This window comes from Monodon monoceros, unplaced genomic scaffold, assembly GCF_005190385.1.
Source record: "Monodon monoceros isolate NGI ecotype Baffin Bay Population unplaced genomic scaffold, NGI_Narwhal_1 Super_Scaffold_1, whole genome shotgun sequence".
In the NCBI taxonomy this organism is placed as follows: domain Eukaryota; kingdom Metazoa; phylum Chordata; class Mammalia; order Artiodactyla; family Monodontidae; genus Monodon; species Monodon monoceros.
The window spans coordinates 63197525-63220642 of NW_021703765.1; the positions used below are offsets into that span (position 1 = coordinate 63197525).

The following is a 23118-nucleotide window of genomic DNA, read 5'->3' on the forward strand; positions in this document are numbered from 1 at the left end:
GTTTGTTTTATTTCTTATTTGTTAGAGAGACACATGCTGAAATACTTACAGGTTTAAAAAAAAAGAAAAGGGGGCTTCCCTGGTGGCGCAGTGGTTGAGAGTCCGCCTGCCGATGCAAGGGACACGGGTTCATGCCCCGGTCCGGGAAGATCCCACATGCTGCGGAGCGGCTGAGCCCGTGAGCCACGGCCGCTGAGCCCGCGCGTCCGGAGCCTGTGCTCCGCAACAGGAGAGGCCACAACAGTGAGAGGCCCGCGTACCGCAAAAAAAAGAAAAGGATACCTGATATCTGTTTTAGAATACTCAAGCGAAATTTCAAATGTGGGAGAAGTGATAAAACAAGATTGACAACACACTGATAACTGTTCATTTCACTGGTCTGTTTGAATGTTTCCTTAATAAAAATTTTTAAAAACGTATGCCCTTATTAAAACATGAAACTCCCTGAGGGGAAAACCTCTGGAAACAGCAGGAAGAAGGATCAGCAGGAGAGGAGCCCAATGGGGTACAAAAATTCAGAATGGAAGAGTCAGCAACCGCCAATAGGGCCACCCCTCTGGCATCAAAGCTGTTCTCTTTCCACCTGGAAGGATTTTAAGGGAGAGCTTAAATGGAACCTGAAAATAGATCCCAAGGGCTGACTACACTTTTCATTATTTCAACAGTAAATATTTGAGTGCCAGCATATGCTCAGCCCAGCGTGGGGATACAGCACAGATTAGGGCACAGTCTGTGCCCTCAAGGAACACAGCCTGAGTCTCTGAGACACCAGGTCTTGCCGTCTTTGATCAGAAGAAAGAAAACCAAGGATCTTGGACCATGAAAGGGTTCTTAGACACTCAGAAGAAAAGCACCGCCGAGGCCCTAGGCAGCATCTACATGCAGGGGAGCTGCTGTTAACAGCACTCACTGTGAGCTCTAAGCATTCTCGGGACCAGACATCAGGATGGGATGAGGGGAAAGGACAGAAGAAGAGCACGTGGCCACTCTAAGCCCATTTGTCACAATGTGAAGAGACGGAATATTCCTCCAATCAGTGATTCTTCCAATCAAAGCACACTTTCCATGTCTAAGAAATGTGGAAAATGGACTTGCAATACTTGGTCAACTAGGGAAAAAAATAAGCTAGGGCTCTGTTTCACATTTCATTAAAAAAAAAAAACTCTATACAAAGAACTAAGTATAAAAACCAAGACCAAAAAAGTATTGGAAGAAAATACAAAAGACATGTGTCTAACCTTGGAGTGGGGATGGCTTTCTTACACAAGATCCAGAAATGAGTATGTTGGTAAATCTGACTATATCACAATGAAAAACTACTACATGACCAAAATACCATGGAGCAAATTTTAAAAACAGGAATAAAGAAAGAAAAGTCTCTCGCCCTCTGGGAATAATAAACCTAAAAGAAACTCTGGGCCCTGGGATCGATCGGTTGATCAATCTATCTATTTACCTATCTATCTATCTATTATCTATTAGTGGCTGCCTATCTATCTATCTATCTATCTATCATTAGTGGCCTCCCAGTGAAATGAAAATTCCAGAATTCAGGAATTGCTTCTCTTGGCTAGAAAAAGCAGAATGCTCTCCTTATGAGGGGACAATACTTCGTAGCAAACATAGCTAACAAAATGGCTGGGCCAGAGAACCAGAAAACAGACTCCCTAATGATCCACATACTACGGCTTCCACTTGGCTAATTTTAATTTAAGATGTTTTCAAGGTTGCTCTCATGCAGGTCCCTACTGGGTCTCAGGTTTTCCTGATCAGCTTTTACATCCACCCCAAAGTGCATCTGGCAGAAAACCTGCAGGTGGCGAGGCGCTGAGCCCGGGATGGGCCTGGCAGCCTGAAGACTTGCGCGTCATAAGCATCGTAATCCACTTGGATGGGAAGGGTGTTCTCAGATTCTTTAGGAGTCCCCAGAGCTGAAACACAGAAATAATACAAACTGTCCTCAAAACACATTTCAACAAGAGGCCTTCGGATGGTCTTCATGAAAATCTGCAAGATATAGGTCATCATCACCATCTCCCCCTGAAAAAAATGGGATAATAACCCATTCGTCAGGTTACTAAGATTAAATGATTTATATGTCAAAGCGATATAGAGATTACTATTACTATTTACTAGCATTAAGTAAAGGCAAGATGATGGCAGCATTTCCTTCTGTGATCCCACTTTAAAAATATCATCTTGGGCTTCCCTGGTGGCGCAGTGGTTAAGAATCCACCTGCCAATGCAGGGGACACGGGTTTGAGCCCTGGTCCAGGAAGATCCCACATGCCACGGAGCAACGAAGCCCGTGCGCCACAACTACTGAGCCTGCACTCTACAGCCTGTGAGCCACAACTGCTGAAGCCTGCACACCTAGAGCCCGTGCTCCGCAACAAGAGAAACCACCGCGTTAAGAAGCTCGCGCACCACAACAGAGTAGCCCCCGCTCACTGCAACTAGAGAAAGCCCGCGAACAGCAACAAAGACCCAACGCAGCCAAAAATAAATTAATTAATTAAAAAAAAATAAAAATATCATCTTAATGTGTATATTTAGTCCTTTAAAACTTTCCACCCGATCCCTACAATTGACCTATGGAAAAGAAAAATAAGGTTTTGTTATCACCCATTTTGCAGCTGACAGGACAAAAATATACAGGATCACTAAAGGACCTTCCAAAGATCACACAAGGGGAACTCTGGTCTCCCAAACTTGGCTGTGAATTTTTTACGCAACCTCACAAAATCTTGTTGCCATGGGTTAGGTGACTCTGTCTAAAAGTGATGAAAGGAGAAAAAAATACTCACACGTATCACGGCCATTTTTTGCTTTCTCAGAGGCAGGCTGCAAAATTAAATAGAGTTAATCACTCCTGGGATTTGCTTTGTTGTTTATTTATTTAATGCAGAAAACTATAAAGTACTAAGACAAATTTCTCAAATGCTATTCATGACCACTGGGGGATAGGAGGTTTCTTAGGCCCAAAATAACAACATCAGTGACAGTCCCTAAAGGCTCTGCTGGTGGGTGAAACCTACCTTCTTTCCGGCCAGTTTTATTCGTGGGGTGAAACTATTACAAAAGAGCTGGCTTTTGGATGTGTAGAAACTGCAAAAGAAACAGACAGGGTCATTCATCTAAACCCCTTTCTTTCTTTTTTTTTTAATTAATTTTTTTTTTTGGTCATACCACACGGCATGCGGGATCTTAGTTCCCCGACCAGGGATCGAACCTGTGTCCCCTGCAGTGGAAGCGTGCAGTCTTAACCACTGGACCGCTGAGGAAGTCCCTAAACCCCTTTCATTTTAAACCTCAAGACACAGCTGGAATCCCAGCCATGGATCAGCCCTCCCAGGAACACCTTTGTCTCAGGCCTCACTGATCTTCCCAATTCTTTCTTTTGTAATTACTACAAAACATTAATTATGTTTTAAAATATTGTTCTATTCCTTTTTTTCCTATAAATTGTCTCATGTGCACTAGTCCTGATTCCTAACTGGATTAGAACCTCCTCCTTGAGCTGAAATTAGCAGGAACACTGAGGCCTGGTCTCATGCGAAGAGGAGGCATGGGGATTTTTCTACAAATGGAGAGGCCCAGGCCCTGTGCTGGTCCACTATGGTCTGTGTGAGTTGGGAACAGGGGGAATTGGGAATAGTTGTGGAAATAAGTCCTTCAAACTTGTTTTTATGTTTTTCACCATAGACTGTTCTTATGTCACAGCCATGGCTTTGCATATAGAGATGCTTTAAACAAATGTTAGAACTTTGGTTTCCACATTCTCGTCACAAAAGATTTTGTAGTAAGAACTTAACAGGTTTGAAGAAAAAAATGGCAAGGAAGCTAATGGAATCCCTGATCCTCTACGGCGAATCCAGATCTCACCCACCTGTGGTTTATCCAGTGAGGGATATTGTAGTCGTCACCCAGGCGAGAGTCGCGAGGGCCGCTCCGATTGTGCAGCTGAAAGGGAACAAGGCAGGGCCCAGGTCAGCTGGAAAGCAGGTAGGGCCCGGAACTGCTCCAGCTTCTCTAACTATTCTCAAGATCACCCTGCACTGGAACCTGGCCTTTAGTGAGCACTGCAAAATCAATCACCTTGAACAACGGGACAGCATGCAGTGGCTGCTCCCCCATGCACACCAAGTCCACACCGATTCCTAAAAAAGGAAAGACAGAAAGAGTTGGGGGGGGGCAGTGTAGAGATACGTATCCCAATCTATTAGCCGTGTGATTTAAGTGGGTCAGGGTACAAGGCACAGCTGACTTATTCTCCTCACCAGCTCTGCCCACGCGGTTAAGAAGTAAATAGGTGCATTTTGTCTGTGTCCTCTTTCCCAAGTCCCACCGCATCTGCCACTAATCAGTGCTTGACAGCTTTTGACGGCCTTGCAGATCGTGATTTGTCAAACAGACCGCCAGGCCTCCATGACTACAGTTTCAAGGCCCGAAAGGAAAGGGAACCTTGTCATCTCAGTAAAAAGCAAAATAATCCACATCATTCAACAGAGTTTCTTTACTGGCCACCGGGATTTACGTTCCCAACTCCATCTTGTTGTTAGAACACAAATCAAATAGGGGGAGGGGGTGCAAGTTGGAGACGCACGGCACATCACAGAGGGAGGACTGGATGATCCCATGGCGCTTCCCAGGATGGGCTGATGGACGCTGGATCCTGGAAACAATCCCCCAAAGGGGTTCTCCAGCGTCAAGTATGTTTGGGAAACTCAGAGTGCCAGTTATGTCCTCTAGAGATAAACAAGATACACTAACATATTCAAACTGGCAATTAGGAACTGTGCCGAACTGTGCATGACCCAGCATGTCCCAAGCCGACTGACCATGGAACTCTTTTTTGTCACCTGACATTACTCATGTCCCCAGATCCCGATGGGTAAGGGTAAATCAGGCTATAAACACAGCAGCGCCCCGGAAGCATTACCGTTATCTATCATCCGCTGTTTGGTCAGGATCATGAGTAGCCGGTCCACTTCAAACACACCCACCCCGGGCGTGATCACCACAGACATCTGCCCAGTTCGGTCAAAGTTGCGGTTGATGTAGTGCTTGTCAAACACTTGAAACAAAGTAAAAAGTCCTCCTGTGAAGATGCTACAGCTTATCAGAAACCAGCCAGTGGCAAGCGTCTCCATGCTCTCGGACCATTTCGTCCATGTTTCTGTTAGAGCGGTTGTCACCTCCCGGCCTGAATTCACTTCTGTCCTTCCCCTTCTACAGTAAGAACTGCTTGAATACAGGTCTATGTCCCTGTTGCCTTTGTTAATACCCCTCTTCGAGGCTGAATACTTGCCTTGTGCAGCCTTAAATATCCAAATTTCATGTCGCTAATTTAAATCATCCATAAATGGATCTGTATTGAAACTTAGAAGAATCAGATATTGATTTAAGACAATATTTGAGAGAGTTGACCAGAATCTTGTGATGACTTTTTAAATTTGACAAGTTAATTCTTACTCCTTGTTTTTTTTTTTTTGGCCGTGCCATGCCACGCAGTTTGCAGAATCTCAGTTCCCTGACCAGGGATTGAACTTGTGCCCTCAGCAATGAAAGCAGAGAGTCCTAACCACTGGACCGCCAGGGAATTCCCTAATTCTTATTCCTGAGCTGTGCGATTTTTACTATGGAAATTTAGTGCCATTCAAATGTGACAAAAAGGCTTACTAATAAAAGACCCCATGCTCTAGAATCCCTAGCACCTGAGTACAGTCACAGGGGCAGGCGATACACACAGTGAAGTGACCACACACCATCTCTTCTGTCAGTTGCCAGTGATGGACAGACACCTAACCAGAGCTGGGAATGTGGAATTCTAACCAGAGAGCAGAGACAGGGTCACTGGGAGCTGAACTCGTGTCTAGGAATTCCTGCTGCTGCGGTTCCCAGAGCCACCCTCATTCCCACCTTCCTCAACAAGGTGTTCAAGCCTTTTCTGGCTGCCCCAAGAGCCCCTGTATCCTCAGAGTAAACTTCCTTTTTTGTTTGAATTCAGTAGGTTTCTGTTATCTGCAAACAAAGTATCTCAGCTAACACATAAATGCAGGGAGAAATGTTTGGAAGAAATCACATCACACTGTTAACAATGGTCCCTCTTGGAAGGGTCTGACAGTGGAGGGAAGGGGGAGATTTTCATTGTACTTGATATACTTCTCTATTATTTGAATTCTAGGAACAATGGGCTCCTTCTGTAATTTAAAAAAAAAAAAAAAAGTAAATTAAAAAAATTACCTGGAAGCAACTGAAGGATGGAGTGGAAAATAATAAGAACGCAGTTTTTAGGAAAACAAAGGGCCCAAGGAGGACTTTCTCCAGCTCTTTACTCTTGGATCACCATGAGAAGCAGATGAGAAGAGGAAGTTGATTCCCAACAGAAAACCCAAGAGCTACATGGTGGCCATTAAAACCATCCAAACAGAAGTTACTGCTTTCAGTTAATCTGGGGGGTAGTTAGGTGGGGGCATCACCAGCTAGGTCTGGGTCTCTGCACATTAGTAAAAAGAAGGTCACAGCCATGTGGTCAGCAAGACATCCGCTCACTGTGGCTGGCGCCCTTACTCACCATTGAATGACAGATTGATGGCCTCTAGGTAGTTTCCTTGCGCTGAGGTAGAATTGTCTCCTTGAGGAAAGCCCTCTGAAGCAAAAGACACAAGAGAAGGAACAACATCTCATGAAAGATGGACTCGTAAGAAGCAAGTGGGGGGATTTCTCTGGTGGCGCAGTGGTTAAGAATCTGCCTGCCAGTGCAGGGGACACAGGTTCGATCCCTGGACCAGGAAGATCCCACATGCCACGGATCAACTAAGCCCATGCGCCACACTACTGAGCCTGCACTCTAGAGCCCACGAGTCACAACTATTGAGCCCATGCGCCACAACTTCTGAAGCTCACGCACCTAGAGCCCGTGCTCCACAACTAGAGAAGCCTCCGCCATGAGAAGCCCGCACACCGCAACGAAGAGTAGCCCCTGCTCGCCTCAACTAGAGAAAGCCCGAGCACAGCAACAAAGGCCCAATGCAGCCAAAAATAAAATAAATAAATTTATATATATAAAAAAAAGAAACAAGTGGAAGGTGCCTTGATCCACAGGCCCCTCCCCCTGCAGAAGGGATGTGACTGAACTTACTGCACATGCAATGACCAGCGGGACCCAACCTGACATAGAAACCTGGCCAGAAGCAGAAGCCATACTCAACACTGGAAGGGAAGCAAGCAGGAACCTCTTGGTCCCCCAGCCTCCATCTGACACCTCCTCCCCTGCCGCACCTTCCAGCACATAAATGCAGTACCTGCCTGTTCCAGTCGCACCAGCACTGGATACTGGATGAAGAGCTTTTTAATGGTCACGAGGAGGGAGGTCCACTCTTCTCTCCTCTCATTCTGCACCACCACCCTGAAAGGAGCACGATCACAAAATAGGTATCGAGCAGTGATGACACACAGGACATAGGGTCCCTTACTGGGTTCAAGGAAATGAGAAGAGGGGACGCCTGGAGCTGGGGTCATTTATCATATAGCAATATGTAGTAAAGTCGAATGCCTTTAACAAAGGTTAACAAAGAAATGTAATCACATCAAGAGAGTGAAAATTAAAAATTGAAAACAAAAAATATAAAAACATTTCAAAGTTGCCTAGAGATTATATAAATGCCCAGTGCTGTGCAGGGAAATGAACACTCTTACAGACTGAATTACAATTAGGTAGCATATACGAAAAGCCTTAAATGAAAACATCCATATATATGTTTTTACACAGACAGCCAATAAACATATCTAGGTCAGGGAACTAGATCAGTGGAAAAGGATGGGTGGGAATCTGCTTACTGTATACCTCTGAACCTTTAAAATTTTGAACCATGTGAATGTATTCCAAAAAATAAGTAAAATTTAAATTTAAGAAGGTACATTTCCATTTAATGTTAGGAATTTATCCTAAAGAAACACACAGGATCCAGAATAGCCAACACAGTACTGAGGAAGAACAAAGTTGGAGGACGGACACTATCCAACTTCAAGACTTATATGAAGTTACAGTAATCAAGACAATGTGATATTGTGAATGAACAAATAGATCAATGGAACAGAATGGAGCCAGAAATAGACCCACACAAATATAGTCAACTGATCTTTGCCAAATGAGAAAGACAATACAATGGAGCAAAGATAGTCTTTTCAACTGGTGCTGGAACAACTGGCCATCCACATTAAAAAAAAAAAAAAAAAAAGGAAGGAAGGAAGGAACAAGGAAGGCAGGAAGGAAGAAAGAAAAAAATCTACTTGCAGTCTACCAATCAACAGCATTGGGATCATCAAACTCTCAGGATCCATCCCAGAACTTACTGAATCAGAACCTACATTTTAACAAATTCCCAGTGATTCATTTGTACACAGCGGTTTTAGAAGCACTAGTACGGTGGACCACAAACACTAAAAAGGTGCTTTTTTTAAATAACTCTACTGAGCTGATATTTAACATACTCTCTACAAAAAAAAAAAATCTAGACACAGACCTTACAGCCCGCATAAAAATTAACTCAAAATGGATCACAGACCTAAACACAAAACATAAAACTATAAGACTCTGGAAGATAACACAGGAGAAAACCTAGATGACCCTGGGTATGGTGATGACTTTTTAGATTCAATACCAGAGGCACAGTCCATGAAAGAAAAATTGATAAGCTGGACTTCATTAAAATTAAGAAATTTCTGCTCTGCAAAAGACAGTGTCAAGAGAATGAGAAGACAAGCCGCAGACTGGGAGAAAAGACTTGCAAAAGACACATCTGAATAAATGACTATCATCCAAAATATACAATGGACCCTTAAAACTTTACAATAAGAAAACAATACAATTTAAAAGTGGGCAACAGGGCTTCCCTGGTGGCGCAGTGGTTGAGAGTCCGCCTGCCGATGCAGGGGACACGGGTTCGTGCCCCGGAGTGGCTGGGCCTATGAGCCATGGCCACTGAGCCTGTGCGTCCGGAGCCCATGCTCCGCAACAGGAGAGGCCACAACAGTGAGAGGCCCGCGTACCGCAAAAAAAAAAAAAAAAAAGTGGGCAACAGACCTGAACAGACACCTCTCCAAAGAAGATAGACAGATGGCAAATAAGCAGATGAAATGATGCTCCACCTCATACGCCATCAGGGAAATACAAATTAAAACAACAATGAGACAACACTATATACCTATTAGAAAGGCCAAAATCCAAAACACTGACAACACCAAATGCTGACAAGGATGTGGAGCAACAGGAACTTTCATCCATTGCTGGTGGGAATGCAAACTGGTACAGCCATTTTGGAAGACAGTTTGGTGGTTTCTTACAGAATTCTTATCATATAATCCAGCAATTGTGCTCCTTGTTATTTATGCAAATGAGGTGAAAACTTATGTCTACACAAAAACGTGCACATGGATGTTTACAGAAGCTTTATTTATAACTGCCAAAATTTGGAAGCAACCAAGACTCCTTCAAGGGGTGGATGGTACAGCCAGACAAAGGTCCATTATTGAACTCTAAAGAGAAATGAGCTATCGAGCCATGAAAAGACATGAAGGAAACTTAAATGCATACTACTAAGTGAAAGAACCCAATAGGAAAAAATTACATATTATATGATTCCAACCATATGACACTCTGGAAAAGGCAAAATTATGGAGACTCTAAAAAGATCAATAGTTCCAGGGGTTGGGGGTGGAGGAAGGAATGAGTAAGTGGAGAACAGAGGATTTTTAGGGCAGTGGAAATACTCTGTAAGATACTATAACGATGGAGACCTGTCATTATTCATTTGTCCAAACGCAGTGAATATACACCACCAAGAAGCCCATTTTTTCATCTTGTTTGTTTTGGGTCTTACCCCTGGTCTGACTTGGCAATCCAAAGGGAAGTACTTTTAACACGATGATATGTGTTTCTCCAGACCCTTTTCAGTTTAGCCTGTTTTAAAATTGGACGTTCCTCTTTTTAAATTTGTTTTTGTTTTTAATAAAATCAAATATACTTTGGTAGAGAAAATAGCACTGTGAGCCTCCATGTACCTACCACTCATATCCAACAATTATCAAAGAGGATTACATCATTTTTAATGGGATGGCTGTATAATATTTTGTCAGTCTGAAATTCTACCATAATTTAATTCTTTATTGTTTGATATTTAATTTTTTTCTAATTTTTAAAATTATATGTCACTGTGAGAGACAGATACACAGTTATGCATCCCTGAGTGTTTCCTGCTTTTTTTTTTATTCAGACTTTTTTTAGAGCAGTTTTAATTTCACAGCAAAATTGAGAGGAAGGTACAGAGATTTCCCATATACTCCCTCCCTTAACACATGTTTCATGCCCCCCTCACCCAATTATCAACATTCCTCACCAGAGTGGTACATTTGTTGAAATTAATAAACCTACAGTGACACACCATAATCACTGAAAGTCCATGGTTGCCCTCATTCTTTAGGAACAAAATGTTTTAATATCTATAGTTTGCTCTTAAGTAAAATGTAGCCAAAAAACAAATGAAGCGGGGCTTCCCTGGTGGCGCAGTGGTTAAGAATCCGCCTGCCAATGCAGGGGACACGGGCTCCAGGAAGATCCCACATGCCACAGAGCATCTAAGCCTGTGTGCCACGACTACTGAGCCTGCGCTCTAGAGCCTGCGAGCCACAACTACTGAGCCTGCGTGCTGCAACTACTGAAGCCAGCGCTCCTAGAGCCTGTGCTCCACAACAAGAGAAGCCACCGCAATGAGAAGCCCGCGCACTGCAACGAAGAGTAGCCTCCGCTCTCTGCAACTAGAGAGAGCCCGCGCACAGCAACGAAGACCCAATGTAGCCAAAAATAAATAAATAATTTTTTTAAAAAAATGAAACAAATATGGCATGATAATAACTGTTTAATCCAGGAATTGGGTATATGGGTTCATATATTAATTCATTATTCTTTTCTGTGAGTTTGAAACTTTTCACAATAAAAAGTTTGGAAAGTCTAATTGCAATGTGGTATCCTGCATTGGATCCTGGAACAAAAAAGGTACATAAGCGGAAAAACTGATGAATCTGAGAAAAGTCTGATATTTAGTTCATAGCAATGTACCAGTCCTCATCTCGTAGTTTTGATAGATGTACCTTGGTTAGGAAATATTCACAGAGGAAACTGGGTGAAAGGTATATGGGAACTCTCTGTACTATCTTTGCTACTTCTCTGTAAACCTAAAATTATTCCAAAGTAAAAAGGTTAATTTTTTTTTTCTAAGTTAGGGAAGAAACAACCAAGGGAAAACAAAAGGCAAAAGCAACCCAAAAATACTTATAGAAGTCTTCATAGAATCGCCCCTTGTGATCCTGCCTAATTGAGGCTCGGTTTATTTCAGGAAATTCATCTGAAATAGAGAAAACATATACAGGTCAGATTAAAAAGAGAAATTCAGTTTCTCCGCTTCCCCCTTCTGGGTTGAAGAGTTGCATCACACACACACACACACACACACACACACACACACACACACACACAAAGATAATTATGTATCTGTTAAGTTGGTTTTAAGATGAATCACAGCCCACAGACTCCTTGAATCTGCTAATGGACTGTGTCATTTTCCACTCTACCCTACCCTCTAACAGAAAAGATGGGACAGATGGAGCAGTGCCAAAGGAAAGAAAATGATAAGGAATGAATTGGGATGGGCGTGTGGAAAGCTTAACAAAAAAGTAACTGTAGGAGACTTACGCACCAAGAGATTTTGCATCATAGAAAGTCCTAGAAAATAGGACCACTGTCACTTCATGACTACAGTTCTTCTCCTAGGGGTGAGTAGAGAAAAAGAAGACTCAAGTTTATTCCATTTACTTCAATTCTGGGAGGCTTGGGGGCTCAGGCATTGGGTAGCATCATGTAATTGTAGGCTGCGTAATGCAGTAGACACAGCTCTGCCAGAGTCAGAAGGCTGGGACTGACTCCTGCCTCTGAAACTACCACTACATGACCTTGGGCAAGTTATCTAAAGTCCTAGGAATGTGGAAGGTGTTTTGAAAACTGCAAATCACGGGACTTCCCTGGCGGTCCAGTGGTTAAGACTCCATGCTTCCACTGCTGGGGGCGTGGGTTCCATCCCTGGTCAGGGAACTAAGATCCTGAAGGTCGCACAGCACGGCCATTTAAACAAACAAACAAACAAAACCTTGCAAATCACCAATAAGTTGGGGGGTGCTGTCTCCCAGCTCTTGATTTGGCATAAAATAGATCAGCCCATTGTCAGAGGATCATGGTATTTGTACCTGCTTCATGGTGTTTTTTAACTTCTTCAGGACTGTGGTTTAGGGAAGAATGGAACCCATGGTGGTGGATGTAAGCACCAGACACTCCCACCTACTGCCAGGGCCATAGGATGAGGACTGGGTGCTGCTCAAGATGCACGGGTTGAAACCAAGATAATTACCTTTGGACTGCGATGGGGACGAGTGAGAATACACATTTCCATGCAGTCTGGAGTTCAACATTCTACAAGTAGGGTGTTTACAGACGGCATGAAATTTGGCTTGCACCAGTGAGCCAGAAAGCTCAGTTTCAGTTCCTCCTGGGTCTTTGAAGACAACAGCCCATACTGACCAACCCCATCTCGAACTGACTTACTAACCACACAATTCAGCATTCACCGTATAAGACAACATAATGAACATAACATGTCACCTTATATTCTTCCACTGATATCTCTCAAGTAGACAGAAATTCCTAAATACAAGCCACAGTACCAAGAGCAGACCTTCACTAGCCACCAACTAATTTATTGGACGCCTAGTGCTCCAAACACAGCTCCAAACTCATCTGATTTTGGTGTAAGTTTTACACAGGAAAAGTGCCTGACAGTGGGCTGGTGTGGGCATGAGAGCCTCTCAGCTCATGTGCGATGGAGGAGGTAACATACAACAGTGGTGACGTGACTCAGGATTACAGAAACAAACAGGACGGCCCAGGAGTTACGACCTCAGGTGAGCACTGGATGAATGGATGGAACTGGATTAGAATCCTCGCTCTGCTTTTTCGGGCTATCAATCACAGGCAAGTTACCTAACCTCTTTCAGCTGTACTTTCCCTACCTGTGTAAGAGTGACAAGAGGATGAAGTGAGATAAGGAGGGTAAAACACTTCCCACAATACCTGGTATGTGCTCTTATATTTAGGTCTCTGATTCACTTTGAGTTAATTTTTGTATATCATGTGAGGTAACACTCAAAATTCATTCTTTGGCATATGGATATTCAATTGTCTTGAATCCATTTGTGGAAGAAGCTATTATTTCCCTCATTGAGTGGACTGCACATTCTCATCTAAAATCAACTGACCATAGATGTATGGGTTGATTTCTGTACTCTCAATTCTATTCCATTGATTTACATAGCTACCTTTATGCCAGTACCACACTGTTTTGACTACTTTGGCTTTGTAATAAGCTTTGAAATTAGAAAGTGAGAGTCCTCCAACTTTCTTCTTCTTTTTCAAGATTGTTTTGGCTCTTCAGGATCCCTTGCAATTCCACATAAATTTTAGAATATTTTCACAATATTAAGTCTTCTAATCTATGAACACGAGTTGTTTTTCCATTTATTTAGGTCTTCATTCATTTCTTTCAGCAATGTTTTATAGATTTTAGTGCATAAACCTTGCCCTTCCTTGGGTAAATTATTCCAAAGTATTTTATTCTCTCTGATGTTCTTGTAAATGGAATTGTTTTTTAATTCCCTTTAAAATTTTTTATTCCTTGTTTTAATTTCCTGATCAGATTCTTCACTGCTGATGAAACACAAATGATCTTATGTGTTGATTTTGTATCCTGCAACTCTGCTGAATTTATTAGCTCTAATAGTTTTTGTTTTTTTATGGATATTTGGGGGTTTTCTACATACAGGATGTCATCTGTGAAGAAAGATAGTTCTGCTTTTGCTCTTCCAATCAATATGGATGCTATTTCTTTTCTCTTTTCTTTCTTCCTTTCCTCCTTTCCTTCTTTCCTCTTTCCCTCCTTCCTCCCTCCCTCCCTCCCTTCCTTCCTTTGTTTCTTTCTTTTTTCTTTCCTACTTGCTTTGGCTAGAATTTTCAGTAAAAGAATGAATACCAGTGGTGAAAGCAAACATCCTTATCTTGTTCCTGATATTCTTAAGGTGGAACATTTTCAGTCTTTCACCATTGAGTATGATGTTAGCTGTGTGTTCTTCATAAATATACTTGACCATGTTGAGGTGATGAAGGTAACTTAAATCTAGAGTCTTATCAATTTAGACTTTAGCTAAGGTACCTCAATTAAATTCAGCTTAATAGAAAGAGTAAGTTTTTAAAATCTGAATTGAATAATGTTTACGCAATGAGATTTAGTGCATGAGAAGAAACGTACCTTCCATTTGGTAAAGAGATCAGCAAGGAAACCATTCACAGCTTTCTCAAAATACAGATCCCCTGAAAAGAAACAATAGAAAGAAGGTGGGAATTATCTTTATTTCTTGCTTACATTTTCTTCTCTCAGTAAATTAACAGGAATAGGACTAGTCAAAGAGAAGGTAGGTACTGCTACATCCTAAAAGCATTTTCAACCTAGACTTTCTATGGAGCCAAATTTAATATTTACCTCACTCAGTAAGAGGTCATAGCTTCAAGGTAAAATACAAGATTGAAAAGCTTTGATGATTGAAAAAGACAGTGTATCTTCAAAATGAGAGAACCGTCTAACTTTTAAATATAATTATTCTCACAGTGATGCTTCCAGTTTGTTTGAAGGTGATCTGGTAGCCCCTGGGCCTTCACTAAATTACCATTTGCAGTTTCTGCTGTTCTTGAGCATCCATGATGCCCTACATCAAAAATTAATTTGTAATTTTGCTAAACACAAATTAGAACTGCATGCACCATGAGGCTGGTGTGTCGGGCACAGTGTCCACACCTCATAGCAGCTTTATTGTACTCCACTTATTGTGTAGTAATTCTAATAAAATGAGAAACTTGGTGATTTCTGTGAGTGATAGGACATAAGATGAAAGATATCAAAGAAGGTGCTGGTTCCTGGCCATACAGTCACTCCCTCTATGACTTTTGATCTATGCTTATAGAATAACTGAAGATCTGAGAATTCAGAATTTTCATTAATGTTTTACTACATTTCATGCAATTCACTGGATATATAAAATATTTATCTATTTTAGCATTTGAGGATTTGTTAAGATCTCAGGATATATCTTCAGAGAATGCTAAGAGATTGCTGTAAATGATACCAACTTGGGGGAAACCAGAAACTTCTCCCCATTAGCAGTTATGACCCGCACTTAGGAACAGTACCATAAATATCAAAATCCCACATTTCACAGCTCATCTGAATAAATATGTAAACCATAGCTGACGTAGAACGGAATACCACCTGAAAGAAACAAAGACATAATTGCATTAAAAAGCAATGATGGATAGAATTTCAGTTCTGCAAAATGAAAAAGTTCTGCAGATCTGTTTCACAATGATGTAAATATACTTAAAACTGCTGAACTGTATATTTAAAAATGGTTAAGATGCTAAATTTTAGGACTTCCCTGGCAGTCCAGTGGTTAGGACAAGGTGCTTTCACTGCTGGGGCCCGGGTTCAATCCCTGGTCAGGGAACTAAGATGCTGTAAGCTGCGTAGCGCAGCCCAGGAAAAAAAAAAAAAAAAGCTAAATTGTATATGTTTTTTACAAAAAAAAAAAAGCAATGCTGGAAGATTTCTGTTAATTGTGAGACATGGAACTTCTAAAAGCAAGCTCCATCCCTGGCATCACAGGCCATGAGGGGAAGATTCTGTCCCTACCCTCTAGGAGCTCATGGCAGAGGATAAAGACATGCAAAACATTGCAACTATATACAAACATTCCTTGAAGCTTCCCACAAGAAACGTTGGAGAAGGGGCAGTGAATCTACTGGGAAAGTCGATGAGACCTCATTACAGAAGGAGAACTTGGGCTAAGATGCACCAGTTGATGAGTTGTTGATCTAATAACTAATCCACATCGTACCCCTCTCCACACCCAGAATGCCTCCAGGAAAAGCCCTAGTGGTTTCCCTGGCCTGTGTGCTTTACCACAAAGCCCTTTCTTTACCCAGCCCTTCCATCCTCCAGCAGACTTTAAAGAGCTTTGGTGGGAAAGCAAAATGTATAAAATGTGTAAGTTGCAGGCATCAATACTCCCTTTCCTTTTACATTTGCTCCTTCGAATCTTTTGTGTGCCAGGTAATTGAACTGATTATAAAGATTATCTCAAGTAAAAGAGCCTTGGGACATTAAGTGCCAGGAGGTATGCCAGACAACTTTGGGATATAAAGGTAAAAGGCACAGTCCTTGCCCTCAAAGCGCTTGCAGTCTGGTGGCAAGGCAGGTAAGAAACACATTCACCGGAGTGTGACAAGCGCTGATATAGATATATGTCCCAGGTGCCACGGGGGCACTTCCAGCCTAGTGCATCCAGGGAGGCTTTCCAGGAGCAGGGAAGCCTGAGACTAGTGCTGAGGGATGGATGAGAGGCTTGGGAAAGGGGGAAGGCGAGGAGCAAGCACCGCAGGCGGGAGAGAGCAGCACGCAAAAAGGCACGGAGGCAAGAGAGCACGCTGCCATGTTGGAGGGATGGTGAGCGGTTCCCGTGGCTGGATGGGGTGGGGGGCTACATGGGAGAAGTGACAGATTAGCTCCAGACTCAACTGCCTCCCCTGATTTTTCCACTCGGCTGTCCAGACATCTCACAAACTGAAGTTCCCCTGAACGACTCCTCCCTGGCCTTCTCCATAAGATAAATGGCACCGCCATCTCTCCACCAGCTGCTCAATTATTCCTTTCTTCACTCTTCACACCCAACACATTAGCAAGTTCTGTGGACTCGACCCCAGAATGTTTCACCAATCTGCCCATCTCTCCCCTGCTCCAGTGCCCAGCCTAGCCCACGCCACCACCTTCTAACTTCCTAACTCATCTCTCTGCTTCCACTCTTGCCCCGACAATCAACTCTCTGCTCCAGAGCCAGAGGGGCTGCAGCGGGTACTGTGGACGCCTACCCAACATCCTTCCTTTCTAAGTCAGAGGAAGCTGATTCTATTCTGGGAGGCAAGGGACCCGCCAAGAGACCAGACCTCCAGGCATGCTGAGCAGTTCCACATGACTCAACCCTGGTCAGTGAGGTATAAATGGAAGTGTGTCCTGAAAGGAAGCTGACTCGGCTGGAGCAAGCCCCGTTGTTGTCTTTCTTCCCTTCTTCCCTCCTCTGCCTGGCATATGGATGTGGTCACAGCAGCTCCAGCCAGACCACGGAAGCCCAATCCTGAGACAGGCAGAAAAGGAAGGCAGAAGGGGCCTTAGACCACCAGTAACTGTGACGCTGTCACACCAGCCATAATTTGCCTACCCATGGACTTCTTTTATATGAGAGAATAAAGCTGACCTTTAAGTATCAATTTGCCACTGTAACTCTGGGAGTTTATTGTTTTTATATACAGTATTATTTTTTTAAATAAATTTATTTATTTTTGGCTGCATTGGGTCTTCGTTGCTGCATGCGGGCTTCCTCTAGTTGTGGCGAGTGAGGGCTACTCTTTGTTGCGGTGCTCGGGCTTCTCATTGCGGTGGCTTTTCTTGTTGCAGAGCGCGGGCTTAGTAGTTGTGGCTTGCGGGCTCCAGAGTGCAGGCTCAGTACTTGTGGCACACGGGCTTAGGTGCTTCGCAGCATGTGGGATCTTCCCAGACCAGGGCTCAAACCCGTGTCCCCTGCATTGGCAGGAGGATTCTTTAACCACTGCGCCACCAGGGAAGCCCACTTTGGGAGTTTTGCTCAACAAAATCCAACTGAATTAATAAGTGATCTCTTAAAAGCATAATTCAGGTATCACTCCCCCACTTAAAATCCTTCAATGGGGAATTCCCTGGCGGTCCAGTGGCTAGGACTTGGCGCTCTCACTGCCATGGCCCCGGGGTTCAATCCCTGGTCAGGGGACTAAGATCCCACAAGCCGCTCAGTGGGTAAGCATGTGCCAAATTATCATGGTCTTTATAAGCCATACTTAAGAGTCAATTCCCAGAAAACTGGGGGAAAGATCACTGTAAAATACCAATGTATGCCCGGTAGAGTGGCAAAAACTTTCAAAATCTAAGACCTGGTGTTGGAAAAAGTGAAAAACAAGATTTTATATGTGGCTACGAGGAGTTTAAAATGGTCCAAAGAGTTTGAAAAATAATTTGGCATTACCTTACAGAGTAGAACCTATGACCCAACAAATACACTCCTAATCAATGATGAAAAATATAGTGAGTACAAATGAGATAGCTAAAGTGCGGGGGGGGGGGGAGAAGAGAACACATTTTAATCCACTTTAATAAAACTTAAACGTGAGCAAAACAAATAATATACTGTGTAGGGTAAAATACATATGTATTATCACTATGTAAACAAGGGAATTACAAAAATAAAATTCAGATAGTGGTTACCTCTAAAAATGGCCCCAAGTTCTCAACTATTTTGCTTGCCCAGGGGACATCTGGTAATGTCTGGCGACATTTCTGGTGGTTATGACTTGCAGGGGGTGGGGATGGGTGCTACTAGCACTTAGTGAGTAGAAGCCAGGGATGCTGAACACCCCACAACGCACAGGACAGTTCCCCACAATGTTACTGCCCTTGGGGCCCAGGTGACCCTTTGTTCTGGAGGGCTGTCCTTTACACTGTAGTGCGTTCAGCAGCATCCTCCACATAACCCCAGTTGTGACGACCAAAGATGTCTCCGGACTTTGTCAAAAGACCCCTGGGGAGGCAGGATCACCCCTGGGTTGAGAACCACTGCTCTCAAGGGAGGCTGGGGGATAGGAACACGGAAGAGCAGACAGGTGCTTTCACCAGCGTGGGTAACGTTCACAGCTGTCCAGTTTGGATTTTTCCAACTGGAACAGAGTCACAGGAGGAGATTCCTTGGCAAAGGTCTTTCTTCGTGTTTACCAACACAATCTTTTACTGAATTTAACTTTCGCTATGTATTAGTGAGCACAGAAACCTGCGAGCTAGATGTTCCATCTCTACATCTGATATTAAACAGAAGAAAATGAAGATCAACCCCAAACTGGAGAGATCCAACTGTAAAACACTAGAATTTCAGGAGTCCCCAAGTATATTACAATATTATCCGGCTGAGCAGGTAGTAGCTGGTCACCAGCTTGATCATGAGATCAAGTTTTTGCCGGTTTCTGTTTTGTTTTTTGATTTCACAAATTATAGACATAATATACCATGGGGAAACAAACCGAAAAAAGCACTTCATCACCCTTACCCTGGTATCTTCGCTTATATAACCACACATGACCTTCTCATTCTTGACCCACAGCTCCCCAGCCTGCGCCCTGAAAGGAGAGGCACACGCGTTATTACGAGTCCTACATAAACCGAGAAGAAACAGGGGTGCCTTTGGGGTGTCCCTCTCTACTCTATCATTTACACCCAAATGACCTGGCCAGTTACAGATTTCCAGAGGGCCATGAACAGATTACACAACATAAAGAATTCTCAGAGTACGCTGAATCTGTACAACAGGAGCTCTTAATTTGGGGGTCTGCAGACAACATGTGGGTCTAAGGAAGGGCTTCGGGGAACCCACGAACCTTCTGAAATGATGCAAACTTTCCTGAGCACAGAATTGTACCTTCTAGCAAACCTCAAAAGGGCACACGTCACAAAAACAGTTAAGAGGCACTGATGAACGAATTTGCTAACCCCAGCTTTGAGTCAATGAGTTTCAACAGAAACAAGATCCACTGCAGTATCAAATTAGAAGATAAGAAAGAAGTCAGGGGGCACAAAGGGACAGGGTCCCTATTCAATGAAGGCCATTTTGCTGAAAAATTTTTATGTCAACATTCAGTAATGTAATATTATGTCTTTTCCCCCTGCTTCTTTATTCTGTTTTTCATATTGTCTACAATGAGCAAGGACTGTATGTAAAAATACTTAGCATAGGCCTGATACATAGCATGTGCTGAACAAGTGGTACTTGACAGTATTAATTCTATAATCAGAACAGGTGTGTTGAGACTTGCCACCATAGAATCAGAGCTCAAGTCAGAGAAGATCCCAGAAGATCCTCTGCAGTGGGGCAGATCTAGCAGGAAAACACCCAAACTGGATGTTCCAATGGGCTTTAAGTATGACTCTCAAACAGATCTGTCTGCCCCAGGACAGCTGGGAAGTCAGGGCCAGAAATTATTCAGTGTTGCTCCCTCTGGAGTGTGAGTTAGAAAAAAACAACAAAAAAAATTTTTTTAAGTTAAAAAAAGTAGGCAGCTAGTCAGTAATCCCCAAAATTATATCTGGGAAAATGGTATCTCTTCACAATAAGATCAAATAGGCTAGGTTTCTAAGTTCAATTTTTAGAAGATATTTATTTTTTTACTGAAGTATAGTTGCTGTACAATACTATATGTTACAGGTATATAGTATACTGATTCACAATTTTTAAAGGTTATACTCCATTTATAGTTATTATAAAATATTGGCTATATTTCCCCTGTTGTATGATATATCCTTGTAGCTTATTTTATACCTAATAGTTTGTACCTCCCACTCCCCCCCAGCCTATAATGCCCTTCCCCACTTCCCTCTCCTCACTGGTAACCACTAGTTTGTTCTCTATACCTGTGAGTCTGCTTCCTTTTTGTTATTTTCACTAGTTTGTTGTATTTTTTAGATTCCACATATAAGTGATATCACACAGTATTTGTCTTTCTCTGTCTGACTTATTTCATCTAAGTTCAATATTTTAAAAAAGCAGAGTGCTGTTAGGAGATAGATTTTAGTGCAATATTTTTCTTTAAAATTTTTCTTCAATTTTTTAAAATACTGATTTTGAAGTTTTTTTTTTTTTTTTAAAGAATACATTGTGAATTTACTGAGAGAAAAACAAAATGTTTACCTTTAAGGAAAAATAACATTTCAAAGGTAGGGTCTCAAGGTAATAAAACTATGTCCTTAACTGTTGACTAAATTACCAGATTAAAAGGCTAAATTACAGAGAAATTCTCTAATAATTTATTATGATTTGATTTTATTTTCTCACATGAGGCCCAGAACACTTTTTTTTTGGAAAAGAAAGTGACTTCTGATTCAATATAGAAAGACTATAAATTTTTTGGAAAAATGACAGAAGATTTTGTGGTTTACATTTAACCATGAATGAGCAAAATATTAGGACAGATCTTGAAAAGTCTAAAACTGACATTATGTCAGGGTGTATGAAGGCACTTACATGGAGAAACAAGGAATTTAATTATGAAAGGGATTCTGAGAGGGTTTCTAAACCAGGACTCATCAAACTGTAGCCTGCAGGCCAAATCCAGCCTATCTCCTGTTTTCGTATGGCCCACAGCTAAGAGTAGATTTTACATTTTTAAATGTTAAAAAAAAAAAAAAAATCGCAACAGAGACCTGAGACTCACGTGGCCCAAAGTCTAAAATATTTACTATCTGGTCCTTTACAGAAAAAGATCCTAAACCTACCACTTCATTTTGCAGAGGAACAGATGCAGAGGCTCCCTGAGCCGCACAGCATCACCCTGCTAACCACTGGTGCTGCAGGAATGGAATACAGGTTTCCTGACTCCTGGCCCACCACCTGGGAGAGACCAGCTTGTATTTGATGGCATAAATAGGTTGCATTTCTTGTTCTGCTTGAGACTTCATCACTTCTTGAACTGTGCTTTAGTTGCTAAAATTTTTTCAAAGAATTTTTGACCTTATAACAACTTCTAAAACATCCCTTTTTGGAAAGAAAAAAATGAATCTTTTATCCTTTCTTTCTTTCAGGATCAGTAGTTCAGACTAACCAAATAGCCCTCATTGCTGGTGAAAGGTCTTTACAAAAGGATTCTGGACAATAAAGGTAGGAGGAATGGCTGAATTAGAAAATCACCATCTTGCAATAATCATCAACAGGTGAAACCATTCTGTGAAAATCTGATGAGGAATTTCATAACAGGGGACCAGGTTGCATCACCAGAATCCAGTGGTCAATCTCACATTAAAAGTGAGTCAACCAGGTGTAAATATGCTTGAGTATATACAGTAAATTTCAAGAAAGACACAGTTTCCTCTAGGGAAAAGGACATATTTCTAACACACTTTTTTGGTGCTGTTAAGCCTTCACTATGTGGATATTTTGATTTTTGAATTTAGAGGCTGTTTCAAAAAGTCCCCTTTTCTCTCTTCTTCACAAACTGAAATACAGAAATCATTTTAATAAATCAAGAGCAGTGTGATATCTCTAAAAAGGCAGCAACTCAGGAACTATTGTGCTAGTCATTTTATGTCTCCAAACCTGTTTCTTAAACTGTAAAACAAGAAAGTTTGATGAAATATGTTCATCTAAGGCTTTTTCCAGTTCTAAAATTGTGAGTCTATCCCTCCTTTGTTCAGAATACCAGGCAGCTTCAACAACATCCACCCATCTTAAAACTACTATAGTGCATTTCGGGGTCTTTTGGATTGTTTTAGCTACCACAATCTAACGTTTTAAGCTATTGTGTATTTTATTATAAGGATGTCCACATGCCTCAAAGGTTGTATGTAGCAGTTACTGCACTACATGCTATTCCCAGTTACAAGCTAATAAATCAAGAGTGACATAGTATCTACCTGATGCCAGCAAATTCCACCTTCTGAGTGATATAGGCACATGTGCTGACCTAAGGGAAAAGAGAGAGAGAGAGATTCAACAATACATCAAGGCCATGAAAGGTCACAAAGAACATCTCCTGGCTTTCGAATCTCTTCTATTAACCCAAAGTTCAATTAACATGGGAGTAATAGATTTATCCCATAGGAAAACGTGTTGGGGCAGGTATAACAGTAGGTTCTTACGGGTTTGGCAAGTATAGACAATAGTAAAGACCAAGTGGATAATAAGTGGCTAGCTTCAGTAATATACTTATGTTCACACACACTTGCATACATATGTACATTTACATATGGAACATTTATTTCTCATTTTAGAAAATGGAACCTTCTCCCACCAAATAAAACATGAGCAAAGATATCTCTTTCTGAAAATATACACTGTATGGAC

At 42.0% G+C, this 23118-nt stretch overlaps 1 protein-coding gene across 12 annotated transcripts in view; it reads right to left on the minus strand.

The window, feature by feature from the left end:
- DEPDC5 (DEP domain containing 5) overlaps positions 1 to 23118 on the minus strand; it is a 92130-nt gene that overhangs the window by 60615 nt on the left and 8397 nt on the right. For all 12 annotated transcript variants that reach the window (XR_003793775.1, XM_029224348.1, XM_029224390.1 and 9 more), the window contains exons 7-20: positions 22689 to 22738; positions 19336 to 19405; positions 15347 to 15425; positions 14412 to 14473; positions 11757 to 11826; positions 11333 to 11405; positions 7308 to 7411; positions 6578 to 6652; positions 4943 to 5077; positions 4099 to 4160; positions 3890 to 3963; positions 3039 to 3108; positions 2808 to 2844; positions 1811 to 1931 (exon numbers count right to left, since the gene is read on the minus strand). Coding sequence is in view for 11 of the 12 variants with exons in the window: in XM_029224348.1 (XP_029080181.1) it covers positions 1811 to 1931; positions 2808 to 2844; positions 3039 to 3108; positions 3890 to 3963; positions 4099 to 4160; positions 4943 to 5077; positions 6578 to 6652; positions 7308 to 7411; positions 11333 to 11405; positions 11757 to 11826; positions 14412 to 14473; positions 15347 to 15425; positions 19336 to 19405; positions 22689 to 22738 (1082 nt within the window). In the remaining variant the exon portion in view is untranslated. The remainder of the gene's footprint in view (positions 1 to 1810; positions 1932 to 2807; positions 2845 to 3038; positions 3109 to 3889; positions 3964 to 4098; positions 4161 to 4942; positions 5078 to 6577; positions 6653 to 7307; positions 7412 to 11332; positions 11406 to 11756; positions 11827 to 14411; positions 14474 to 15346; positions 15426 to 19335; positions 19406 to 22688; positions 22739 to 23118) is intronic.